At 41.8% G+C, this 22,884-nt stretch overlaps 3 protein-coding genes across 4 annotated transcripts; 1 reads left to right on the top strand and 2 right to left on the bottom strand.

Moving 5' to 3' along the window:
- Positions 1-347: 347 nt before the first annotated feature.
- On the bottom strand, positions 348-12,168 carry scg3 (secretogranin III). The gene is made up of 12 exons (XM_079169556.1): positions 11,976-12,168; positions 10,832-10,884; positions 10,620-10,662; positions 10,260-10,487; positions 9,150-9,292; positions 8,739-8,897; positions 8,406-8,649; positions 8,036-8,152; positions 5,357-5,440; positions 4,572-4,682; positions 3,411-3,500; positions 348-1,187 (listed from the first exon to the last, which is right to left on the bottom strand). Exons 1-12 carry the CDS (start codon positions 12,076-12,078, stop codon positions 1,069-1,071), a joined length of 1,494 nt encoding a protein of 497 aa, XP_079025682.1. The 5' UTR covers positions 12,079-12,168; the 3' UTR covers positions 348-1,068.
- Positions 12,169-14,575: 2,407 nt separating this feature from the next.
- On the bottom strand, positions 14,576-19,970 carry LOC306696507 (arylamine N-acetyltransferase, pineal gland isozyme NAT-10-like). The gene is made up of 2 exons (XM_079160146.1): positions 19,879-19,970; positions 14,576-15,938 (listed from the first exon to the last, which is right to left on the bottom strand). The coding sequence occupies exons 1-2, from the start codon at positions 19,919-19,921 to the stop codon at positions 15,064-15,066; spliced, it is 918 nt and encodes a 305-aa protein (XP_079016272.1). The 5' UTR covers positions 19,922-19,970; the 3' UTR covers positions 14,576-15,063.
- Positions 19,971-20,275: 305 nt separating this feature from the next.
- Positions 20,276-22,608, top strand: sdr42e1 (short chain dehydrogenase/reductase family 42E, member 1). Of its 2 annotated transcripts, none has more exons than XM_079162852.1 (3): positions 20,276-20,383; positions 20,733-20,809; positions 21,112-22,608. In XM_079162852.1, the coding sequence occupies exons 2-3, from the start codon at positions 20,748-20,750 to the stop codon at positions 22,208-22,210; spliced, it is 1,161 nt and encodes a 386-aa protein (XP_079018978.1). In that variant the 5' UTR covers positions 20,276-20,383; positions 20,733-20,747; the 3' UTR covers positions 22,211-22,608. The 2 variants fall into 2 exon arrangements, with proteins under 2 accessions (XP_079018978.1, XP_079018979.1); XM_079162853.1 differs by having other exon boundaries at positions 20,377-20,496.
- Positions 22,609-22,884: the final 276 nt, after the last annotated feature.

The raw sequence follows: 22,884 nt of genomic DNA, 5'->3' as shown, positions 1-22,884 counted from the left end.
CAGAAGGGACTGCTCTCTTTTTCTTTTTTTGAAGTGTGAATGCATTATTTTGCGTGTGGAGAACTGTCCGTTACAGCTGTTTTATTGTACTTTTAAATGTATTGGTTTTATTTGGAGAGAATAAATGTGTAATTGAACCAAACATGAAGCTCTCGTGTGTTTTCATGTCAATGCAGGTTCATGTGAGCATGTGGATGTCAATTATTGCTGATGGTTTTTTTTTCCCCCAGTGCTGCTTTGCTGTCACATTTAAGTACACAGGTAAAGAAAAGGCAAAGTTTTAATTGCTTTCAAACTTTAGGAAAAAATCACAAATATTTACATTTAAAAATACTTATCTTGAGGCTCTACAGAGATGGAAATGTTGAACTCAAGAGAGACCTGCAGAGAGCATTGATGGTACAAACCCACTACAACCCTAGTGGGCTCCCAGGAGAATTACAGCAGAACCAAACAGGAGTACGTAGATCACTGACATGATGCACAAAGAACAAATATTAAAATAAAATAAAAAGCAAGATTACGTAGATTACATATACACTGGGAAAAGGAAATATAATAGGCTAAGACAGGTTACACTGAATGAGTACACTTTGATATATGTGCATTTTGTTGCAAAAATTATATTGGAAACGGTAGATGATGTAGCTATGGCATCGTACTCTCATAACATTCATGTCGCACAGGAGTCAGGTTGGAGTAAATGCTAGCGTTGGTTGGACATGTGAGGTGGTTACATAAAATACTTTGATTTCTCTCTCAATAATATTCTAGGGATTATTACTCTGCCATCTTGGCGTGCAAATATAATCGTATGTAGCTGTGAAGAATCGGTTTACTGTTTTGTTGATCGTTTTATTAAATCTATTCTCTTGTTACATTTTGGGAATGTCTTGGAGGGTTAACAAGTTCCCCTGAGCAGGTAGTTATGAATACACAGTACATACTTTACCATGCCATGGGAAATAACTGTAAGTAGTCAGGGTTTTGTTTGAGATGTTAATGTCAGATTCAGTCCCGTGTTGTAGGCCAAAGGGTCGGTTAGAGGATGGGTGATGGGTGTCGGCGTTACAGGCTGCTGTAGATCCTCTTGATGGTGTCGCCCTCATCCTTGGCGATGATGCCCTTCTGAATGTAGGAGTCAACCTGCTGGTCCATGAAGCCCTTCAGCTTGGACAGGTCGTAATCTGGACAGAGAGGCAGAAACAAAGGATGGGTTTATATTCTGAGATTCAAAAAGGAAGATCATGAGGCCACGATGGTTGGCAGGATAGATCAGACATTAAACTTCTTAAGACGGGGCACCCAAACAAGCCATAATCTGGTGCGGTAGTTCATTATCAAGGGGGATTAAGGTCAGAGTAAGCATATTTGTCTGGGGTCGAGAAGATACCACATACATAAGAAGTAGGTCGAAAGATCATGGTGTGGAACGTAATTGCCAAGTTGTACCTCCAACAATGAAATGATTTGAAGTATGCGATTCAAATTTAATGTGATCAGTTTCCAACAAACTCACTCAAACACTAAAGAAATAGGTCAGGTAAACAACCTTGCTCTCGACAAGTCCTTGTCATAGCACCATAAGGCCGCAGCAGGATGGGGTTATATTTAGAGATGAACACAACCTACCTCTGTATCATCCATCATGGTCACAAATGAGTCTCACAAAGAAGGCAAACAGCTGCTGCACCACTTCTCCCTGCTCTAACTGACTTGTCCAAATAACGGGGGGGGCAGAAGGACGGACAGCCGAGGAGTCACACAACATCCTCCTAATGACATTCCTAACAGCAGCAATGTATTGCGCTGCCTCGAGACACAGTTGCCCTGCGGACGACCAACGTGACGTGTGCGAGGGATTAGCTGAATGTGATTAGAGACGCAGCGCGCCGCTTCTCTCAATCTTTGCTGTGAGGAGCCGAGAGCCAAAGCCAGGATGTCGACTCTGTGTCCGTCTGCTCCTCTGGCTAATCTGTGTGGTGTGTGGGCGTAAACACACACACACACACACACACACACATGTATTGACACAGACACACAGAGAGAGTCTGCTGAGATTGTCCTAATGCGTGCTTCTGGTATAGAGTAAACACAGTAAATTGCCCGTCGTCCACTCTGTTACTATGACACTGCTTTTTGGTTGAAAAGGCTTTTGTTGTCCTCCAGCTGTACGTTCTCCGTAGAGAGAGAGAGAGAGAGAGAGAAATAATGAGAGAAGAAGAATGAGGTTTAATGTGGTACAGCGCAGTGTATCATTTGAGCTGCTGAGTGCCACTACGGAAAAATTAGGTGATCTTGAGGGGGCCACATTTTGACTCAGTGTGTGTGTGTGTGTGTGTGTGTGTGTGTGTGTGTTCAGTGTGAGCTTGTCTGCTATCTGTTCATCTCCTCTGCCCAGATCACTGAGGGGCAGGCGGGGACGCCCCTGTTGTCCCAGACAACCACTCACCACGCACCAGAATGCTAATGAAGTGTCCTATATAGAGCCTGGTTGGAGACGAGCGCTGAACAAAACTTCCCTGCTGCTCCGGCCTCTGCAGCTCCATCTTCGGGGGTTCAAGAATTTAGGTCAAACTTTGTTTGCCTCTCTGTCTTTTGATTGTTTCTCTGACTCACCAGTGGCTGAATCACTTATCGATCGGCTCAGATTAGAGCAGGCCACTGAACGTCAGCAGTACATTTAAATCTCACTGAGAGTTTTTAGGTTTTTTTCGTCCGAGATGATCAACAGTGGACGAATGAATATCATTAACATTTCATTCTCTGCTGCTTAATTAAGCACCACTTGGCATCAGTTTTACAGCGTGGAGAGCCAAACAGCAGACGAGTGCACAGTTTTCACAGCTCTGCAGACTGGTGCGTTTTCTGGGTCACATGCTGCGTCGTTATGAATGCTGACAGTTACAGGATGGGGGGGAGGCACACTCACCAACTCTATAAATCCATAGACATGGGCATTGATGACAAAGAGTTGGTGGTCTCTTCATGGCTTTTTCTTTGAGTTGTTGTGAAACTAGTGCTAATCGTGAACCAGGTTCAAAACCCACGACTACATCTCCTTTTACACACATGCTCAACTGCACACACAAATATTGAGGAACCGGAAAAAAGGGAATGAAATGAATAGACATTTGTCTCCGAACGAGAAAGCAGCATCGCGAGTAATTAGGACGGACTCATCAACAATTATCCATATTCATTGGATCTTGAGTGAAGCATCATTCCTGGTTTCCCAGTCTCATTTTACTTGCAAATTGAGGCAAACAAAAGAGACTGTACTTGAGTGCGTGGCCTCAGACGTGTCTGTGACCCAGCACAGTTTAGTGAGGGGACGAGGGTTTACAAATCAGGATGTTTTCTGGGTCTGGCTCTTTAAAACTCAGCAAAGATTGGAGTGTGTGTCTCACCATCTTTGCCCTCTTCTTTGTTGTGTTTCTTCAACCACTCGATGTTCTTCCTGATGGCCTCCAGATACGTCTCTGACTTGCCAGGCTGATCTGGTGGGAGATGGAGAAAAATGAAGAAGATGAGACATGAAAATCTTCCTCTTTTATGTATTAGAAAATAGTAAATATGTGGATTTCCTTTTACTACTTCTGTAACACATTTACTCAGAAGAAGAGTAGGACAGTTCTATCTTTGACTTATCAATTATTTACACCACAACATTTTCATAAGCAAGAAGTTATGGTTTAACTTTTACATGTCTGTAGCAATGGGAGGACACTGACAGCAGTATAATAAGACATTTTTAATGGCTCAGGTCCAAAAAAGACCCACTCAATGTAGAAAAGTGGTAGCTGCGATAGGTGTATGATATCTACAGTTTGGGATTTAAATGGATATTAAGAACCAATCAAAATCCGACTACTGCTTCAACACAGATTATAGTTGGATTATAATGCATGCCCCTAATTTCCCCATCATATTATGCAACTCAAACCAGCACAGATACCACAGAGTTTAGTTGACATTGCGCAGGATTCATGTCATTTCCTGCTGAAACGAATGTCCTGGTGGTAATCCTGCTCTATCGTCTGTTTTGATTTTCTTCTTCATGCACGCTTGCGTGTGTGCGTGCCTGAGGATTACATTGATGAGCGTGTACAGTACAGTGTGCAGGGACAGAGAATAATGGCAGCTGTGACAAGCCTTCCTGTGAGTGTTATTGGACTGGCCTAGTTCAGGGACTTAACTATGATTGGCCTCGACTACACAGTGCTGTTCACTTCCTGTCAGCCCTGCTGAGTCAAAACAAAGGTCTGGAATGCTCTCGGCCGCTACGTTCAAACTCATTCTGGAGACATTTCACTGTGGTAGAGGGAAGAACCGATGTGGTGGGAATCTGCTATATTTGAGAACTCTGCATTTATTTGGGACATTTGACACAAAAGAAACAATATAATCTTAATGGCAAAAAAAATTAGTTATCCAATTTACAAGGCACATAGTTTATCATTTTTGAGGGGCAAAACTGTATCAAATTATTTTTATCAAATTATCAAACTACTAAACAAAAAGCTATTAATGTTTCCTCTGGTCATCAGGATTGGGTAGTGTGGACTGACTGGTCTCAGTTGATGGCTGCTCCTCCTTGGTTGAGTCTTTCAGGTTCTCATACGCCTTCTGCATCTTGGCGGCCTCCGCCTTGGTGTTGTCTTCCTCGTCCAAATTCTTTCCTGCAGCAAACAAACAGTACACGGAGCATTACATCGTGTTGCCCAGTTGCTGATAGAGATGCTTGTAGCAATAGTTCAACTTTTTCAGAATCAATTGTACATTTTTGTTTTTTTTATAATAATTAAACAAACAAGATGTGATTTATTTTTTTTGCCTTTAGAGATGCTGAGAGGTGGATTTTCTTATCTTCTGACTGAGTCAGGCAAGCTGTTAGCCCGTTTACAGTTATTATGCTAAGTTAAGCTAACTGGCAGTAGCCTTACATTTATAATTTTGAGAGGGGTATTGATGTTCTCATCTAACTCTCTGCCAGTGAGCAAACCAGCATATATTTCCTCTAATGCCAAACTATTCCTTTGAAGGTCAATTTAACCTCCCAAAATCTGCTTGGAAGTTTTGTCCCACATCTTTCTAGGATAGTTTGTGAAACTTAAAAGTTTGAAAACACTTGAGGGGAACCGAACGTGTTTCTGTTAATTCAATAATTCAATCAAACTATATTTTACTATATATAAACTATAGAACACAAAAAATGTGCCAATAAAGCCTATGAAGCTTCACAGAGCCTAATATACTAACTAATAATATAACTAACATCTGACCATGTCGAATCAAATGACATGATTTTATTGATGTTTGACTTGATTGGAGGATAACTTGTGAGGCTGTTTACCGTTGGGTCCAGTGAAGTCAGGAAGCCCGAGAGCCTTGCCCAGCTTGTTCTTGGTCTGCATGGCGATCATAGCATCCAGGTTCTCTGCAGGTGGATGAAACGGGGCAAACATTTACTTAAGGTTTGATTAGCATTGTGACGTCAGTTCACTCTACGGCTAATGAATGAAAAGCTCTTAACCGTTTCAAAGTGCCACGCTGTTCCTGCGTGACTCAGAGGGTAATTAACATTAGAAAAGGGTTTAATCATTGAATAAAATGAAGGTTCAAGAGTATGACGATAGTCATAGTAGAAAGTCTTGTTCTTCTCCACCATCATTTTCAATAATGTTGTTATTCATTGAACACAGGTTGCAATTCAGGTTGCGCATGTATTTTGGGAGTTAGTTAATTTGTCATTGGTGTGTGTTACCACAAATGTTACGGTGGCTTAAGCTTTCCGAACAAGATTAGAGAATACAAAAGACCCCAAATCAGCCTGGGAATAACAAAAACAGATCATATGGCCGACAGAGACTGCAGTTAAGTGTCAACTGATCCTCTCTGGATTAACAAAGCGGTAAACATTATGCTCAAAAACCGAGGAAGCAGATGTTCTTGGGATACACATATCCCAGAGATCAGCTGGAATTTCATCCTTTACATCAAGTTCTGCTCACACTTTACTTTGAGTCCCCCTGTTTAGCATTTAGACGCACCATATAGGCACTAACACATGCTTTATGAGCAGCGACAAGGTTATGTATCAATGCACACCATTTGCCAGCAATTTCTCCTATAAAGACATATCTTGTATCAACACAACAGTGTTTCACTATATTATCATTCATTGTCTGTTCGTGCACCAGCCTCACATGACACTTATATCTGCTTGTAACTACATTATTGTGTGTTACAAACCATTTGTTACATTTCTATGTATGCTAGGGCTTATAAATGCTAAATTGATAAACCCTAGCTTATCAATTTAGCATTTCCTAAGAAGAAGTTAATATTCAGAATTAAAACAAAACTTTTTTGGCGGGGTGGGAGATTTTGGTAAAGAAGAGGTTATTAGAGATTTGGATATTACGACACAAGGACAATAAAGAGGCAGGAAAAAACAGGAAGGCTTGATTTTAGAGCCGTAACTGAGGAACCGTTGAAATGTCCCCTCTCATCTGCGTTCACTCGAGCTTCTTTTTCATTTCTTATTATCTAAGCATCTCCCTTTGTGCATTCAAGCCGCCTCCTCCCACCTGTAGCACAGAGGAAGCCCATCGTTCCATTCTGTCCCTCTGCCCACACAAACACGCCATCTTTCTTCCTCCGCCACTCTCACTCCCTATCTCTCTTTCCCTCTATCTGTCTTGAGGCCTGTTCCGTCCTATTATCTCCTCACAACCTACACGACACAAAGCCAGAGGGGTTGCCTAGGGAACCCGTCTCTGTCTTACGCTAGTGTGTAACGTCAGCAGTGGTCATTTGTTCCGCTGGGAGGGTCATCTGAAAGGGTACTGATTAATCCGTATGACGTCAGCCTTAGTTATAAGAGTTGATCACAGCTCTGATAGTGGCATATATGCACAAGAGTCGTTCTAATTAGCTGCAAATTATATTTCTCATCTGCGTTAAGACGAGTGGTGAAAGAAATAGTTCACAAATTCATTGGCCAACAGTTATTGAGTCATTGTTCAAACAAAAATGTCAAACATTCTTTTTTTTAAGCTTCTCAATTATAAGGATTGGCTGCTTTTCTATGTTTTGTATAAATGTAAATCAAACATATTTCTGTTTTTTTGAACAATTGACACATGAGCCGATCATGACAATAATCTTGCTGCCCTAGATGAGACCGCGTATGCCGAGTTGACTTTAATCCTCTCCCATGTATAATGTTTTTTTTAACGTATGACTGAGTGTCATTTGAGAGAGAGAGAGAGAGATGTTGGGGCTTGGGTTTCCTGAGGCTCACATAGAGAGATGACAGCTGTCCCATACAGGTGGCTGGATTTACCAATTATTACTGATGTGATGGCCAGCCATAAAAACAAGCCTGGTCATATAGGGCACCCCTGAGACTAATCTGTCAGTGCAGGCTTCACACTCCACCGCACCGGCTGATAAGGAACATTAGCTCGGCTCAACGCACTTGGAAGACGAGGAAAAGGCACATATATAAACACACAGACAGAGAAATGCATGCGCACGAATCGGCTAATGCAATGGACGGATAGAAGCTTAGATTTTAGATCGTTCATGCACATGTAAGCCACACATACATACATAAGGCTGATAAGGATGATTGGAATCAATATTGCATTATCATTAATATATGTATATGAATATATAATGTGTTTGGGAAAATGTATGCAAAATCCCAGAAAATAAGATGGTTGAAAGCAATCAGCTGTGGTCTACTGTGATGCGTTTCATGGGCAAAACTCCTCGCAAGTGTAAAACAAAACCCTATTTTTTGTTAGTTTAGTTAACATTTGCTAAGAATAACTACTTCAGACAACATCATTTTGTAAAACAATAACACAATATAGGTGAGATACAATCATTTGTTTAAAATAATCTTAAATCATGGTTAGCTATTATGGAACTTTTTATGGGACTTTTTATGGGATAGCCTTTTTATGGCACTGAACTGCACCAGGCTATCGACAAACGGTGCTGGTATTGTGCTATGCCTTACCCAGATAGGACACGCCCTCCTCCGGCGTGATGGTGCCGTACTTCACCATCATCTTCACGAAGTCGATCAGCGTCTTCATGATGGTGATCAATGTCTCTCTCTCCTGAGCATCTTGATCTGCAACAGCAAACCGGAGAACACATCTGGCATCAGTGTTTTATTCATGCTAATTGGCCACCGCGGCGTTAATGTTACCACATGGCGTTTGACCGTGGGGGTCATGAAGATGGGATTGTAAATAATTAGTTAGGAGGACAAAACAAGCATGGGCTCATCCTTTGAGAACAATATCGCTTTGACAACAAGAACTGCTATCTTGGGATGCTGTGAAACGCTGATTTCTAAACTGTCCCGGAGTTCTCGTCTTTACCTGAGTCGAGGCTCTTGAGCAGACGGTAGAAGTTGGGGAAGTACTGCAGATCCTGGAGCCCGTCTTCGGGGCCCACCTCGTTGCCCTCCTCCGTGTCTTTGTCCCAGGTCCCGGTGGCCTTGTCGCCCCCTTCTTCTTCTGCTTCCCTGTCCACCTCATCCTCGACCGCGTCGTCGTTTTCTTCCTCGTCCTCCTTGTCCTCCTTGTCCTCGTTGTACCGGCGCCTGGGTGGCTCCCACGTGTCCTGGGGATGCCAGAAGTTTTGGTTGTTACTGTCGTCATCCTGATTGTTATCGCTCTCATTGTCACTATCACTTATTCACAGGTTTTTACCTTGTCGGCGTCTGAGTCCTGGACGTCCTGCTCTCCCCTGGTTTCCTGGTCATTGCTGTCAACGTCCTCAATCTCGTTGTTCCTGGCGTTTTTGGTGATGAGGTCTTGGAGAGCCTCGGCCACCTGGTACTCTAAAGTATCTGCCTGACTGTCAGTGATCTACAGAGGGGGGGGGGGGAAAACAAAGAGACAGACAAATGTGTCATAACAAATGTGCCGTAAGACGTGTTAAAACAGAACAGAGTGCACCGACCATGAACCTCTAAGTGTCACTATTGATTGCTGTCACCGAGAGAACCATCTCAGGGAGCGACTGAGCACAATTCACAGAGAGAGATCGAGAGCTCCTGTTGATTACATGTCACGCTACGCGCTGTGTCAAATCGAACGGCATACAAACTCGCAACCTACCAGCCCCAGTTTGAGCAGTTTCGAGACGATCCTGTCGAACACCCCTCTGTCGTCCTCCTCGTAGATCTTGTTTGCAATCTTCTGGACAATGTCTTCTGCTGTCAGCGGGGTGCCGTCGACCTGGCGGAAGCTTTCTGGGTCATCTGAGAGGAGATGACACATATGTTATAATTTGTAACTTTCTAATAGCTGTGTGTGGGTGTAAAGCAGGTGTTTCATGCTTTAATTATTAATCAGATGATATTCCTCAATATATTGTTGAATATATTTAGCTTTCTCCCTTTTCTACTCTCTACTTTATTCCATCTTCTTCTCTGTCTCTCTATTGTACCGTAGAAATGAACAAGGAATAAATAATTCACCCTCTCCTCTCCTAATATTTAACTTCTCTATATCTGCGTTACTGAATAAGAAATGTGCCATTTGCTACAGCTTGACTCTTACATAACAGTCCCAGCTGCTTCCCAACGTCCACGCAAAACAAAAATAAGCAGTGCCGGAATACTGTTTGCCCGTATCGGCGAGTTGAATCGGCAGTGTTGAGCTTTACCTATTTCTGTCTCACTCCAGGAAATAAGGAATTAAATCCCGCCTGCACTTGCCAAATTTAGATGTAGCGTAACCTGACGAGCTGCTTGTTATTGCCGGGCCGAACCGCATGAATCGATGATGTGTAGCACTCAGCACTTTGTGTCTGAGTCACCTCGCCTCAGAGACTCTGCTTTATGCTGATGATTAGATCAAATTACATGCGTACACGGTGAAATGTGTGCTGATCTGATGAAATCTATTGAGGCTCAAAATCTATGCAGATACCAGCAAATGATTGGATTTTGAGTGAAATGGTCGGTGTCTACATGTATTTAAAAGTCTCCTGTGAAAAGAGAAGAAGCTGGTACAGAAGCCCGCCATAAGCTTTCACAACTGCTGTGACTATTGGGAGAGGATAATCTTTCTCTCTCACATGCACGTGTCCTGTCTTTGACTCTTTCTCTCTGTCTCTGCTCATCCCCATCACACACACACACATGTGTTTCCTCTGCCTACTCGTTCTTAAAATGTCTGCCCGGCGGCCTGTCAGGGACAGACAGCGGTGACAGGTGTGCGTACCCTGGTACTTGCCGTAGTCCATCCCGTTCTTGGTGGAGTCGTAGTCCTCAGCCAGACGGCGGCTCTTGGTCGAGTCTGATTCATCTGGAACGTACTGGTCCTCCTTCTCGGGGGGCACCTCAGTGGTCTCCTTTGATTTCTGGCCGTCGGCCAGCGACTTCAGCACAGTGAAGTCGTCGAGGTCCTGCTCTGACTCGGCGTCCTTGGAGGCCGTGGGACGCTTGCTCTCTGAAAGACAGCAGGGACGGAATGATCAAACTGGAGACATACAAGTGGGGAAGATGAACTCCTCTCACATGAATGTGAAGTGCTGCAACATGAACCCGGCATTAATTGATTGGCAGTAAGGTTTCCTCTTACCCGCTGACTGTACTGCAGCCTTCACGCTGTCCGCCTCAGCAATCTGGGGAAATGACGAACATTACACAAATAATTTCCACGCAGGATATAAGCTCTGATTATTAATGTTTGCTAGGCTAATACCTTGGTTGTTTGACAAGTGACCGTAAAGCCCAGTTGGCCGGATATTGGATGATAAAATTAGCTGTGAGGCATGGCGAAAGAGAGCTTACCTGCTCTTGTAGTGGTCTTTCTTCTGTCAGCTGTCTATTGTACACAGTTTTATCTGCAACAACAACAAAAAAAACATGCAATAACTTAAAACTTTTAAGCAGACTCAGATTTCTTCGGTCACAAATGTGAATTGCGCATACATCTGCTTTTTAACAGAACTCTAATAAGATAATGTAGTTCTCTAAAAGGTGTCACTTTTTTTTCTTCTTCTTGTCATTTAAATACAGTTGTGTCTTCCAGACTTATGGGATCGTTTCTGAGCTCCCAACTCACCATGCACCGCAGAGGCAGGGCTTAATCGGATTATCAAACAAAAAGATTAAACTGCAGCGAAAATAGACCACAAGCGGCCCTAACGTGCGAGAAGGCGTCGTTGAACGCACCAGTCACTGCTGAGCTGCAGCTGAACTTTAGAGGCACTGCTCTCTGCTGTTTTGTTAGTCGACGGGTTCATAGATGAACAAAACAAAGCGAAATGATCGTATTACAGCTTCTTAAATGACAATAGTTTGTGGTTTCGTTACTCCTCTGTGACAGTTAACTGAATATATTTTTGAGTTGTGGACAAAACAAGACATTTGAGGACGTCATCGTGGCTTTGAGAAACACTGATCGACATTTTTCACCAGATAGACCCAACAACTATTTGCTTCCTCGAGAAAACAATTGACACGTTAATAAACATGGTTATCGTTAGTTGCAGCCCTATACTAAACAGGATATAAAAATAGGATAAATGGTAAATATATTTATATATATAAATAGGCTAATAGCCCTTTAAATTTAAATTACCTGTACTGTACAAGGTGTACAGGGTGTAATAGACAAATATAGTTTCTCTGCAGATATTCCTATATAACTGATGTTTTTTTAATGATTAGATCAGTATACTAATAAGTTCAAGATAACCTTGTAGTGTTTTCTCTCTTTTAATTTCAGGCACCATGTGTGCTGAACAGCAGGATCTTATTGCACTTTGTGGCGTTTTTAAAATCTTCTTTTGTAATCACTGACTTCCTCGAGAACAGTTTTAAATAGCATATCTACATTTCTAAACATATTAGCCTATTGCAAAAATGATTTACAGTACAGGATGACTAAAATGCATGTCTCTCGCACGGTTAGAGGCGATGGCCAACTCACCATCCGTTGAGGCTGTAGGTGTGGGGAAGGCAGATATCTGGCTCACTACATTCAGGGCTAGAAGCTGGAAAAGGACAAAAAGGCCGACATATTTAAACGCCATCCTTAAATAAGCTGTCTCAGAGTGTCCAAGAAGAAGATATATCCTGGCCGTCAAAGTGCTGAATGTGTGGACAGCTCCGCTCCGCTTCGCCCGATCGCTGGTGCTGAAACTGCCTCGGAGGCTGCGCCCTGGATGGAGTACCCAGTGCGTGTCGGCCCTGCTTCTCCTCAGCGGAAGGACGGGCGCCGTAAGCCAACCCAAATTGGCTGTGTCCACAGCTCTAACGTGATTGGTTGTAACCCAAATACAGGGGCGTAACTAAGAGCCTAAGTCCCGCCTTCTCCCTCTGGGTGCTTGAGTAGGTTTGCAGGTGGATTCCATGCTAGCTGTGAGCGTGCTAGCAGCAGGGTACTCCTCGTAGGATCCCAAACAGAGCACGCACACAGGCCCAGGGACTCTAGGTGGCGCTGCTCCTTCAGTAATAATGTACAGTCTACATAATACCAGAAAGCCCTCACCCCTTTTCTTTTGTAACAAAACATCTAATATAACACAGAAAACTAAACAATGTAAAAAAAGAATAGACTCATTAACAATCTAAAGTGTTTGAGAAGAAAGAAGATAATAATTAGATGGGCCCAATTTGGCTTAAAAAAAATAAAATGCAGGTACAATTATACAGTTCAAATACATGTATTTATTACTGTAGTTTTAAATGAACTTGACAGTTCAGTATGTTGGATATTTAGATGAATTATTGAATATGATTTTTGTATGTGTGGGCAAGGATTCATCAAAGTTCTTTCACGATGGACATTGCTTTATGGTGTTTCGAGGCAACAATATTCATGAAGAGCCGATTCTTTATACTCTCCACATTTTCACTTGTCCATCCCTCTAGATACAGATTAGATTACTCTCAGTCTCATCTGTACGTACTGCTTTGTTTCAGAACTTGATTTTTATTCTAGCTTTCCCTACAAACTGTAAATTGGCCTTGATATCATTGAAACATACTTGATTATCCAATCTAGATGTACTCGATTACTTTTCAACTCTGGACCTGCAAACATGGCAATGAACAAAATGGAAGAAGACAAGTACTGTTTATTTTGAACATATATTAGCCATTATTAGACAGCAACTTTAACATTGTATAGAAGATGTTAAGCACTGTTCCTTTTTGAAAACTGCCTAGCTGGTTGGTCATGAAATAAACACAGGTTGTGACAGAATGTCAGGTCAATTTAAAAACAGGATATGTGTAAAATGATTTGTTGGTGACGGGCTGCAGTTTGTTCTGCAGCTTCGTAAAAAAAAATGCAGCAAAAGTGTTAACCCTTAGCTTCAATAAAGATTGATTGAGCAGTCAGAATGGTGTCATCTGTGGATGCAGTGTGTCCATCAGAGCCACAAAGGAAGGACATCTCATGTCTTTTAGGAGTTGAGCTCTAGTCAGTAAAACCTGACAGTGTTTGTGTAAGTGAACGATTTGAATGGGCCCCGTGTTAATCTGTGCTGAAAGTATTGCTCCACAGTTGCATACCAATAAAATAATTATTGACTCAAAGTCTCACCTTACATGTAAATACAAATAAACAAAGAAATTAAATAATATTCCTGTGAACAGGAATCAAGCTCCTTCCCAATTGGCCATATTTTGTAGGCATCCATAGTCGTTAAACACAACAGTGCAGAATGGTGAAATGCACAAGTTTTAATTGTGTATCATACAAAGTCTTGTCTTCGGGTCAAATGTACTCAGATAGTTGTAAATGTGTAATGTTTCTAACTTCGGTTTGTCACTATAAATATTAAATTAGTACAGAACAGCCAATCTAAAGGGGCTTGAAGTTCTGAATACTTCTGAAGTCTGTTGTGTACTCTTTCAATGAGTGGCTAATGATTTGCCGTCTTCGTCTACTATTAACTCCGACAAACTAAACATTTGTAATCTTTCATCCACATGGCTGAACGCTTCAGGAATATCAAAGCTAAGGTGATGGCAGAGGCTCCGATGCAGTTCTTTTCTAGAGTTGCATTAAGTGTGACCCTGGATCTTCTTTTACTTCAGGATCGCTCCAGGAAGTTCTGCATGAACTATAGGAATCAAACAGATGTCCTGCGCCTACCATCCTCTGACTCGAGGTGGCACTAAGTATGTAGCCATGCAGTTCTTCTTATCTGCCGTCTGGGATTCTGTCAATGAATCAACTGGGGTCAGCCCATTTGAACTTGTGTATGAAGTGCAAAAGAGAAATTGTTGGAGCCCAATGAACCGAGCAGGGGTTTGTGCGGCCACGTCCAGTGATGAAAACCGACGGTGAGCTGCTAAAAAAAAAAATAAGGGCTTAAAAGTAAAGTTGATTGCAGTTATTTTAGTAAGACACATCCATCAGTTGTCAGCACAACGTCTACAAATGTAGTCAGATGAACGACACAGTTTAGGTCCTTCTCTAGAAGACAAGACGGTCTACGCTAAGAACTGATAATACTCCTACAACAACCCCTGCTCCAGCAAACAAAACCACAAGCTCAGACTCGAAAAATGTATGTGCTATTATAATATTTAATCATGGTGAGGATATATAGAGTACGCCGAGTACAGATGACATCCAAGCACAATGGTCGACACATTATCATATAACTTGAAGCTTAGCAGGGTACATTGGTATAAGAAAGTTTTAAAAATAGACATTTTTGGAAAACAATAATTTGTGTTTTTATGTAGATTTGAAGATTTATTAAAATAACTTTTATTTGGTCATCATTACTTTCCTTAAGGACGACGTGTCTGCTCCTTGCATTGACTCAGGATACTTCGCCTACACATACACCAGAAGAAGAAATCAAAAACACGTCTTCCATTTTCTCCAGGCCGAATGCAATTGCACAATTTTCAATGTACGAAAGATTAAATTCAAAGCACTGGTTATGTTGCAAATAGATGATTCTTCAACAAGCTGCACACCTATAGTTGGTCGTGAAATCAACACAGGTTGTGAGATCTTTCCAGGTGAATCTCAAAACAGCACGCGTAGGATTTCAGAATGTGAAGTAGGACTTGTTGTTGACAGGCTGCAGTTTGTTCTGCAGCTTTATGTTGAACTTTTCACAAAGAATTTGCTCTATCTCGTCATCCGTTACGTTTCTTATGTCTAAGACGTCAACTCCTTCGTCGGGTTTGTAGGTGGACTCGCCGTAGGTCCAGCCAATCAGGGCTCTGAATCCTGTTGGCGTTTGCAAAGAGCAGATGGACTTATTGGTGAACAGGGAAGTCTCTGTCTGGAGTTTGTTGTTTATCTCAAAGAAATGTTCGGCCTCACGAGGCACCAAGGAGAAGCAGTACATCTGACTGGTTTCCTCACTGTTCACCAGACTTGATTTGGCAAACTCTGGATTGAGAACCTCTGGCTTTCTACCGGTTTTCTCTAGCACCCAGATGTCCCCCTTGTCTCGGAGGCGAAAGACACCCGCTGCCTGAGGTTGGTCCTTTCCAGAGACGAGCTCCAGGGGCTCCCACACTTGGAAAGAGACCCCATAGCTTACATCGTTTATATAAGCCTTCCCATCGATGACAACCTTGTTGATGTAATGAGAATCAAGGGGGGCAAAATCATTGAGGATACTGTTGAAAACTCTGGAGCCCAGCGCCGTAGTGTCGTAGCCCATTTGTCTCAGCACCCAGCCAAACAGGAAGTTGTTCTCAAGGCACCAACCTCCCCGGTTGTTCCTCACAATCTTGTTGAAAATGGCCTCAAGGTCCACGATGTTCCTCTCACCACAGTGCATGCTGAGGTTTTCGAATGGAATTGACATGACGTGCTTTTTGTGGATCAACTTCAGTGTTGCGAGATCCAGTTTATCGAAAGGGCCGTGGAAACCAATTCTTTTGAAGTATTCCTCCAAACTCATCTTGCCTGTAAAATAAAAAGACAATAGATGATATCACTTTCTAAAAAGCCCCTATTCCTAAATAAAGCCAGTAGTTGAAGCTTAAACCCTTTATAAACATATGATGCAGACGCATTTAGAGGTCCCATCCATCCAACACAGTTGCACTAAATGTTGCAATGTCATCTTTATTGTCTTAAAGCTTAAAACAAGGACAACTAGTCATTGCCTACTTGTAAACAATGTTCCCAATAGGCATATTTATAGGACGATCCATCCTTTAAGTTATCTTAAGCGGTGTTATTAACAAGGCTTTTGACACCGTGCACCATGACATAACCTACTTCTGAACAAACTTAGCTAAACTATTTAAAATTAAATGTATGTCTTGATAAAACACAACACACTCTTACCACTGTATCATTTTTGAAAAAGTAGACTATATGCAGAGATGGGCAGTATTTCTATTACTTGTATTTGAAATACGTATTTCAATTACTTTTGAGTATTTTGTAATTTGTATTTGATAGGGCAGATTAAAAATCTAACGTAATTTGTAACAAAATACTTTAGAGTGGAGTAATTCTGTATTTAAAATACTCAAAATGCTTTCTCCACGAATCAAAAAACAGTTCACGAGTTCAGTCTTCAGATCTTCAAGTTCAACGGATTGTCTGTCAAGTTAAATATTGTATCTGAGTGTGACAGATGTCAACTAGCTTGATGTATAACTTATGTCTGGGTCTGGCTACATAGCCTATTATTGTATATACATGGTGATGGCTATAATATCAAGCTAGCGATCGATGCTAACATGCTAATAACCAGAGATGGGCAAAAATACATCAAAATGTATTTTGATACAAAATACAAAATACCCCCAAATAAATGTATTACAACAAAATACAAAATACAAAATACTGGTGCCAGAAAATGTAACAAAATACATGTATTTTGTATTTAAAATATAGGAAATACTTTTTTCTAGATTTTCTGTTTTCTCACAATTTGGTATAGCAGAGCATTCAGGTTTGGGCTATAATGTACACAAAGCTCTGGTGAACCCCACAAAAAGGAAGAACAGTCACAGAATGTCAGTGTAACTAAGCAAAGCTATTGAAAGACAACAACTTGATTATGTATATATATATTTTTATTAATGGGACTTAACAGCCCATAAACTTTGGCTTTGTATCAACAAGAAAATATTCATCACATATGACATACAAGATCCCAATCTCCCTCTTCCTATAGCTAGTGTTAGTGAAAGAGGACACAGACTAGACTGAACTCAATAGACTTAAAATCAAACAAAGTATTTATTCTTAACAGGAGTATTCTGACGCAGCAGATCGATACGAGCTCGGACCTAAATCAAAACTATCTGTGACAGCAAAGAAAAAGGCGCTCCCCAAGGGAGAACACAAAACTATATAGTCCTTAAGGGCATTTTTGTGATTGGTTGACTATTGTTGGAGGCGGCTCTTGGTTTAAACTTTCTGAGAGCCTCATTGGTGCACAGGACGTCCGTCCCTACCGGCACCCGGATAGCCGCTCCAGCGATGAGTCAGATCAGTGTGTGTGTGTGTGTTTGAGAGTGCGTTCTGAGGCCAAGGTCGCTTAACTGCTTCTTTGTTGAAACTGTTATTTTGTACCAAGCAGTGGCAAGACCGGGAGTACCTGGTTTCTGCTATTGGTCAGTTAACGATGGGCCTCTGCGTGGGTGAGAATCACTGCAGCCTCACTCTGTGACTTACACTTAAAGACATATTATGATTACTGCACATAGCATATGGTTTAAGCTTCACTAAATGTGTTTACGAATACATAGCAGTGTTTACAAATATATAGCAGTGTCTACAAATATATAGCATATTTGTTAAGCTTATTCTTAATGTGTTTACACTAGCTACTCGACTGATAAGTTAAGTTGCTAAACACTGGCTATGCACTAGCCTAGACAGCATGCTAGCGTTATTAGCAGAGATGGGCAGTATTTCTATTACTTGTATTTGAAATACGTATTTCAATTACTTTTGAGTATTTTGTAATTTGTATTTGATAGGGCAGATTAAAAATCTAACGTAATTTGTAACAAAATACTTTAGAGTGGAGTAATTCTGTATTTAAAATACTCAAAATACTTTCTCCACGAATCAAAAAACAGTTCACGAGTTCAGTCTTCAGATCTTCAAGTTCAACGGATTGTCTGTCAAGTTAAATCTTGTATCTGAGTGTGACAGATGTCAACTAGCTTGATGTATAATTTATGTCTGGGTCTGGCTACATAGCCTATTATTGTATATACATGGTGATGGCTATAATATCAAGCTAGCGATCGATGCTAACATGCTAATAACGCTAGCATGCTGTCTAGGCTAGTGCATAGCCAGTGTTTAGCAAGTTAACTTATCAGTCGAGTAGCTAGTGTAAACACATTAAGAATAAGCTTAACAAATATGCTATATATTTGTAAACACTGCTATGTATTCGTAAACACATGTAGTGAAGCTTAAACCATATGCTATGTGCAGTAATCATAATATGTCTTTAAGTGTAAGTCACAGAGTGAGGCTGCAGTGATTCTCACCCACGCAGAGGCCCATCGTTAACTGACCAATAGCAGAAACCAGGTACTCCCGGTCTTGCCACTGCTTGGTACAAAATAACAGTTTCAACAAAGAAGCAGTTAAGCGACCTTGGCCTCAGAACTCACTCTCAAACACACACACACACACTGATCTGACTCATCGCTGGAGCAGCCATCCGGGTGCCGGTAGGGACGGACGTCCTGTGCACCAATGAGGCTCTCAGAAAGTTTAAACCAAGAGCCGCCTCCAACAATAGTCAACCAATCACAAAAATGCCCTTAAGGACTATATAGTTTTGTGTTCTCCCTTGGGGAGCGCCTTTTTCTTTGCTGTCACAGATAGTTTTGATTTAGGTCCGAGCTCGTATCGATCTGCTGCGTCAGAATACTCCTGTTAAGAATAAATACTTTGTTTGATTTTAAGTCTATTGAGTTCAGTCTAGTCTGTGTCCTCTTTCACTAACACTAGCTATAGGAAGAGAGAGATTGGGATCTTGTATGTCATATGTGATGAATATTTTCTTGTTGATACAAAGCCAAAGTTTATGGGCTGTTAAGTCCCATTAATAAAAATATATATATACATAATCAAGTTGTTGTCTTTCAATAGCTTTGCTTAGTTACACTGACATTCTGTGACTGTTCTTCCTTTTTGTGGGGTTCACCAGAGCTTTGTGTACATTATAGCCCAAACCTGAATGCTCTGCTATACCAAATTGTGAGAAAACAGAAAATCTAGAAAAAAGTATTTCCTATATTTTAAATACAAAATACATGTATTTTGTTACATTTTCTGGCACCAGTATTTTGTATTTTGTATTTTGTTGTAATACATTTATTTGGGGGTATTTTGTATTTTGTATCAAAATACATTTTGATGTATTTTTGCCCATCTCTGACTATATGTTGCTCAATTATGAGAGTTTGATCAAGTTGTCTGTTAGCAAACTGATTTGTAAATGTGGGAAACATCTGGCCCCTGCTGCTGTTATGTCCAAATCTCACAAAAATGAAAATCAGCTGGATCAGCAAATGGAAACTGCAGAGATGCGCAACGCAAAACTACATCCACTTTTGTCATCTTTTTCAGTAAAAGGGATATACCCTCGAAAATACAAACACAAAGTAATCTGAAAACGAAGGTGAAATACGAGTCACGATAGCTGTTAATCTATGTTTATTGTTCTTACGAGTATTTGAGCAAGGAGGTGAAACGCTTAGAGGAAGTGACACCTGGCTATTTTCTTAAGAAATGAAAGCCAAATGTAGCCTCTTCCAGAAATAAATCCCACTTTAACCGGAACTCATTTACCCCAAACCGTTATTAGAGTGATCCATGTTGAATCACCCTAGAGCAGACTTAAAAACACTCTTACCTAAACCTTCGGCGGAAGGTTGCTGTTGTTGCTGATCAGTCATTGCAGTTATTTGGAATCATTTGAAACTTTTTGGGAAATATCTCCACCTTTATACCAGAAGTTTTTGAAGTTTTTGCTGGCAGACATCCGACTATGACTTTCAAAATAAAAGCGTAGTGGCGAACATTAGAACGCTCATGCAATAAAATCATACGCATATTCGACAATTCCAAGGTTTCATTATGTTTTATCATCATTTTGATAACTGTGGATTGAAAAATAAAATCAGTTTCCAATCACTACATCGCTACACTGTCCTACTCCCTGTGTTATTCTGCCTCTCTGTACGAGCGCTTGACGAAAACTACGGTTTTTGCGTAAGTTACGTAACGAAAAGCACGTACAGCACGGACCACGGAAGTGCGCGTGAGCGCCGTGGCTTTCTCGCCGGTGCTATAGTAGAGTTTTTGAACGAGTGATTCTCAGCGGACATTTCCTCGTTTTCTACCCAGTATAGTTTGAGGTTAGTACCGACAGCGAAAAGCCTTCGTTGCGTGAACTTAACTCGCATAGAGAATACAGGCTGTGGATTTATCTCACTGTCTGCATGGCATTCTGAAGTACTCACTATAGAAAGTAAGCGTGGTGCGTTATGTTAGCTTATTACATGAAAGGTACAATTGTACAACAGTTACAAAGAAGGTCAGCACAGACTACAGGTTAGGTAATGTCAATGTAGTGGCTTCTTTTTCCTGTTGTGTGTGTGTGTCTATTACTGGGGCCACAGTGTAGTTTTGACATGAGGATTCCGTTGTGTGCACTTCTTTTTGTATTCTGTATTCTGCCTAATTCTCTCTTTTACAAACTCACAGATTCGTCCACCTGCAATGGAAAGTGCACGCGCAGACACGTTTTTGATCACTGGGGGATGTGGCTATTTTGGTTATCGGTAAGAACAATATCATTATTGTTTATTACTCAAGTCAACGAAGTGACTGTGCACATTCACAGTCAGTTAACCCTCAGCAAGGCTTTCAAAGTTGCCCTGTGCTGTAACGCTGCTTTGCCGCCACAAAGTGGCGGTATCGCACCAGTTATCTCAGTTACACTGGACCTATGACTCCCACAGACCCCTGGCAGATTTAACATTAGAAATACATGCATTGTGGTATTTTGTTTGTCATTGTATTCAGTAAAAGTGAGTTTCATGCAGCGATGAATTCATATTTAATAACTTGTTTTCCCCTGCAGCCTGGCATGCTCCCTGCACGGACAAGGAGCCAAGATCATTCTGTTTGACACAGTTCCTCCAAAGCAAGACGTGCCAGAGGACTTTATGTTTGTTCAAGGAGATATACGTGAGTATGCGCAAGTTGAGGAGGCCGTCGCTGGCGCGGACTGCGTGTTCCACGTCGCCTCCTATGGCATGTCCGGCAGAGAGCAGCTGAACCGCCATCTGATCGAGGCGGTGAACGTTCAAGGCACAGAGAACGTCCTGAGGGCTTGCGTGGAGCACGGAGTGCCCAGGCTGGTTTACACCAGCACCTTCAACGTGGTGTTCGGAGGCCAAGTGATAGAGAACGGGGACGAGAGCCTCCCTTATCTACCTCTCCATCTTCACCCCGACCACTACTCCAGAACCAAGTCGCTGGCGGAGATGGCAGTGCTGAAAGCCGACGGCACGGCACTGAAGGACGGCTCCGGGGTGCTGAGATGCTGCGCGCTGCGTCCGGCAGGAATCTACGGGCCTGGCGAGCAGAGGCACCTGCCCAGGATAGTTGGCTACATAGAGAAGGGGATCTTCAGGTTTGTTTACGGTGACCCCGGCAGCCTGGTGGAGTTCGTCCACGTGGACAACCTGGTGTCGGCGCACAAGCTCGCCGCTGAGGCGCTGGCCTCAGAGAAGCAGCACCGCTCTGCTGGCCAGGCCTACTTCATCTCAGACGGAAGGCCTGTCAACAATTTTGAATTCTTCAGGCCTCTGGTAGAGGGCTTGGGCTATCCTTACCCCAAACTGTGCCTTCCTGTCTCTCTCATCTACTTTGTTGCCTTTCTCACAGAAATGATCCACCACCTCATCGGGCCCTTCTATAACTTCCAGCCGCTGCTGACACGCACAGAGGTGTATAAGACCGGCGTGACGCACTACTTCAGTATGGCAAAAGCTAAGGCGGAGCTCGGTTATGAGCCCCAGGAGTACAACCTGGATGAGGTCGTACAATGGTTCAGAAGCAGAGGCCATGGGAGAAAATCTCACAGCTCCCCCCTCAGTCGATTGCTACGAGACATCCTGGTTGTTTCCGCCTTTTTTGCCGTGGTTCTCTCCTTTCTTCCATTTGTTGGCAGTTGAGGAGCAGCTGAAGCAAAAATATGACTCCGATATTTTCCAAAATGCCAAACATCCCTTATCGAAACTGGTTATGACAAGGCATATGGACACATTTTATTATAGAATCAGTCAGTACTGGCAGGTGCTTTAGACATAAAAAACACCTTTTTATACTGTAACACCCGCAACATGTGAAAATAATCATATAAGCTCCGTACCGTAACGTCTTAATTTTACATCCTATGGCTGTTGTCATTGTTGGACACTTTATGTCAAATGCTACCTCTTTTTTTCCACAACAGTTAGCTTTTGAAAGAACAACGCTGGGGACAAGGATCTATAGTAACCTATCACAGACATGTTTTTAGTGCTGTTTTTGTGGAATTGTAATGTTACGAAATGCTGAGGAATGTTCTGAAAACTGCAACAAATAAACTCTTCCAAGGCAAATGTTGTTTGTATATTTTTGAACTGGATTCAAGGTTTCATTTAAAGTTTTTTATTTGTATTTATAAAGTAAGTAGTATACATGTTTGAGGAGTCTGGACAAAGATGCGGTAGCCTGGTTTATAATGTCTACATTATATCTACTGTAACTATGAATCACAATCCCACATTAATAATCTACCAAAGTTAACCATGGCCTCCATTTGTGGTCATCAAAGTCATTTTCTTTCCAGTTTTTAATACGTTTT

The sequence above is a fragment of the Pholis gunnellus genome (genome assembly GCF_910591455.1).
Source record: "Pholis gunnellus genome assembly, chromosome: 1".
Taxonomy (NCBI): Eukaryota; Metazoa; Chordata; class Actinopteri; order Perciformes; family Pholidae; genus Pholis; species Pholis gunnellus.
The sequence above is the reverse complement of the archived record's forward strand: the minus strand, read 5'-3'. Positions and strand labels throughout refer to the sequence as shown.